Below are 3,883 nucleotides of genomic sequence, written 5' to 3' on the forward strand. Positions count from 1 at the left end.
CCGCAAAACATTCCCAGCACAGTTGAGAGATGGCGACGGGTCAGAGACGATCCATACAGCTGTGCAATGCTGCTGGTGGCGACGAAGGAAGTACTGGTTGAACAGCTCTTTGGCTTTGCACCCGGCGCGCAGGAACAGAGCAACACCAACTGCTTCTGCGGCCGGACCTTTGAAGTGGTGACCAAGGTGGAGCAGAGCGGTCGCCTGGCGCTGCACGTGCATGGTGTAGCGCATGTGGCAACCTTTGCGGTGGAACGGCTCCAGGCGCTGTTTAATGGCCCTAACTGCCGTGCCCTGGCACTGGCGTACGCGTTATGTCAGCAGTGGTACCCGTCCCCTTACTATGACCCATCAGTACCGGAAGACAGCCGCCGTGTATTCCAGATGTCGCCAGAAGAGACGGCACAACACGGCATACCGCCACCAGCCGCAGACAAGTGCTGCCCTCGTGCGGCCTACAATTTCGAGCGGCTGGCTGGATGCAGTAATGGCGGCTTGCCACCACACGAGAAGCACGCAGCATGCCATGCACATCACGCTGCTGTACTGCGAACGACCCTTACACACACTCACAGCGATGTGTGTGTCCGACACGGCTGCACAGGCACCGACGGCAGCTGCGGTATGGCGTTCCCGCGCATCATACGACACCTATTTTGGTGGATCGGCACGCAGGGTCTGTTCTTGCTGCCGCGGCTGGGCCGCAACCTCGTGCCGCATTTCCCTGCAGCAGCGCTCGCGTTCGGCTGCAACCAGCTCTTCAGTCTGGCCTGCGAAGTGGACCGTGCATATACGACGGAAGTCGCAGCACAGCTAGAAACAGCAGCCGACGGGAATGAGACACCCGCACCAGAGGAACCGCTGGGCTCTGCTACCGATCACGCACGTGATGTGGCGTACTACACGTCCAAATACACGGCCAAGACCATTGAACGCAGCCAAGCGGACCGTTTGTGTAATGCCGTCGCCCGTGTACAAGACTTCTTGCTATCAGGCGTCCCTCCACCGCCTGTCAACAACCCGGACCTTGCCGCCACCATCCCTACCGCCTTCGGAAACCTTGCGGCCGCCGCACATCGCATGACCGCCACCATCACCGTGGGCATGGCACTAGCGGCGTTCAAACTGTCCGGATACGACACCTTCCAGGCATCGTACCAGCGCAGCTACCTCCCCGTCGGTGGGTTCACAGCACTGGCAAACACACCTGGAGCTGGACCGGATAATGAGGATGGCGCAGTGGAAGTCGCGCTCGTAAACACAGATACAAACACCGACGACTATGTCATCTCCAACACGGTGCAAAACTACATCCTCCGCGGCCCGGAGCTTAGCGGCTTGGAATGCAGTGCATACACGCTGGCAAGCAACTACAGCTTGGCTCACGTGCAACCAGCACAACACCCGCACGCTACTACCCTCCAAGGTGTGGTCCTACCTAGCCGCCATGGCCGCAAACGCACCGCGACCAACAGTGCAGTACTCACACCTTCCGTGCATGGAGCGTCGCCCAACCAACCAGCCCCTACAACCGTAACGTCACCTCCACCGCTGGAACAATTGCCGAGTGGTACCAACAATGTCACTAATGCAGCCCGACTAGTGGCTCTGCATCCCAGCCATCCACTCTATCTTAGCCACGTCCTGAAGCGTCATCCCCGTCCACAGTACGTCCTCTTAGGCGGCTCCCTCCCGCGCCGGCCGACTGAACGCACCAAGCCAGCGGACGCTGATGAGTACTATGCCTTTGTGCTAGGTACCTTCAAGTCACATCGTGGCGTGCCTGTGCCCCCTAACTTAACGGTGCAACAAGCATACGACGAGTGGTGGTCTGAGCTAGCCACCACTGAATCTGGCCGCCGGTACCAGCAATGTGTGGCGGCCATTTTGGACAACATTGAACAGGACCACGCTGCCCGTGCGCGCCACACCGAACAGTACAACCAACAGCGGCGCAAGCACAAACCCCCCACGGAGGATCCTGGCGGATATCGGGCTGACAATGATGATGACGGCAATGCTGAGGCGCAAGATGCGCACTTCCAGACACACCCTGAGACATGGCCTGCCAGTGATACACAGATCGAACAAGGCCACCCTCAGCAGCCGCGTCCCGCTCCTACTGCCGGCCTGGACCTCGCTGCCACACCGATCGGTACCCTATTCGACCGTACCACTGCCAGTGGATTGTATGCATATGATGCCGTCGTACGATGCCCTGTCCCCATGCTGGTGAGCGGCCATGGTACCTCCGCCTCTTATCTACTGCGTCGTGTGAATGCTGCCGATATGACGGCCCTCGAGGAGGCAGCTCGGCGCCTAAAATGGTACACTACCAACACTACCCCCCAAGACGGCGTTGAGCCCAACCGTCGCCTAAGTCTACACCGGCAGACCTCGTCCGTCAGCCCCATTGTCGCCATAGTTGAAGTCGAGGGACATGCACCTGAACCTGTGCCGGCCGGCAATACACCACCTTACATTCGTCTACCTCAGCCACCCACCATCGAGGATACCATTCACCTCTTCACCCTATCGCCAGAACAAGCAGTACCGTTCATCCTCATGGCCCGGTACTTTGATCGCCTTGCAGAGCCCGACCCTGGACTTCCACCTCGCATGCTTGTGGTGGGCCGTCCCGGTACCGGCAAATCACAGTTCGTACACGCACTGCTCTGGTACACATTCCAACATGGTGTACCCGAGTGGCCTGCCACCTGTGCATACGCCTGGACTGCTGCTGCCGCCTTCCACAATGACACGCATCGCAGCCTTTCCACTCACGCCATGTTCGGCCTTGCAGCAATGGGCATCGGACACGGGCGCTCCAAACGTGGCAGCGCCGTCGCCTTGCAGGTAAGCATGTTATGCAAAACGGACTCTTTCCCACAACCAACCAAACACATCACGCGCTACTGTCTACCACTTGCATTACACTGTACATCATAACCAATTCATCCCATATCAACCAACATTCCATTCCCTACACGCTGACTGCTGCACAGGTACACCGCAATGTGGGCTCCGGTGCAATCATCATCGACGAAATCGGCATGAGCAGCATCGAGCATTTGGGCGCCATCTACAATGCGTGCAATAAACATCTCACCCCGATGTTGCACGTGCCCGCCACAGACGCGGCAGCACACGTACTGGCAGGCCGGGCAGCAGCTGGTGTTGGTGATCCCTGCCAACATCCCCAACCCGGCGGACACCCGGCATATCACTACGCAGCACAGCTGGAGCAGGAGCCTGCCTTCACACCCTCTGCACCCAACTCACAACGCGTGCATCAGGGAGAGTCCACGTCAGAAGACGAGCACACAGTCGCATCTGACTCCTCAACTGACAACAGTGCAGCACCATCCACCAGGCGTCGACGTCCAGTTCCACAGACACATGACCATATCCACAACGGGTTCATCCTCTACCGCAACCTCGCCCAAGACGTCTTCTTACTCACCCGTCAGCAGCACCAGAACAACACTCCAGGGGGCATCTACCTCGCCGAGGCCTCCACCATGTTTGCAGGTGGCCCAGTCACCCGCAAGCGCATTGAGGAGCTCGTCGACAAGCTGAATGCGCGCGCCATCTCTAGCTTGGCGGCCCTGACACCCCTCAAGCCCCGTGTCGTTGTCCAACGAAACGAACTGAGGCACGCGCTAAACACACGCCTCATGATGCTGCAAGCGCAGCACCTGAGCAAACGCTTGGTGGTTTGGAATGCGGACCACGTACCACACCAGCCCCGTGGCACAGCCCCACAGGCTCCGCTCACCCGTGTAGAGCAGGCTGTTGCCATGCGTGTCAAGGACGCCGAGTTCGATCACACCACGGCGGACACATGGTACTATGAAGGCGCCCCTTACATCCTGCTGGATAC

At 59.0% G+C, this 3,883-nt stretch overlaps 1 protein-coding gene across 1 annotated transcript in view; it reads left to right on the top strand.

Moving 5' to 3' along the window:
• VOLCADRAFT_100613 (uncharacterized protein) overlaps positions 1-3,883 on the top strand; it is a gene marked incomplete at both ends in the record, with an annotated part of 11,809 nt that overhangs the window by 3,907 nt on the left and 4,019 nt on the right. Inside the window, 2 exons of the mRNA XM_002959162.1 lie at positions 176-2,856; positions 3,006-3,847. Coding sequence (XP_002959208.1) covers positions 176-2,856; positions 3,006-3,847 — 3,523 coding nt within the window. The remainder of the gene's footprint in view (positions 1-175; positions 2,857-3,005; positions 3,848-3,883) is intronic.

Source organism: Volvox carteri (assembly GCF_000143455.1).
Source record: "Volvox carteri f. nagariensis unplaced genomic scaffold VOLCAscaffold_130, whole genome shotgun sequence".
In the NCBI taxonomy this organism is placed as follows: domain Eukaryota; kingdom Viridiplantae; phylum Chlorophyta; class Chlorophyceae; order Chlamydomonadales; family Volvocaceae; genus Volvox; species Volvox carteri.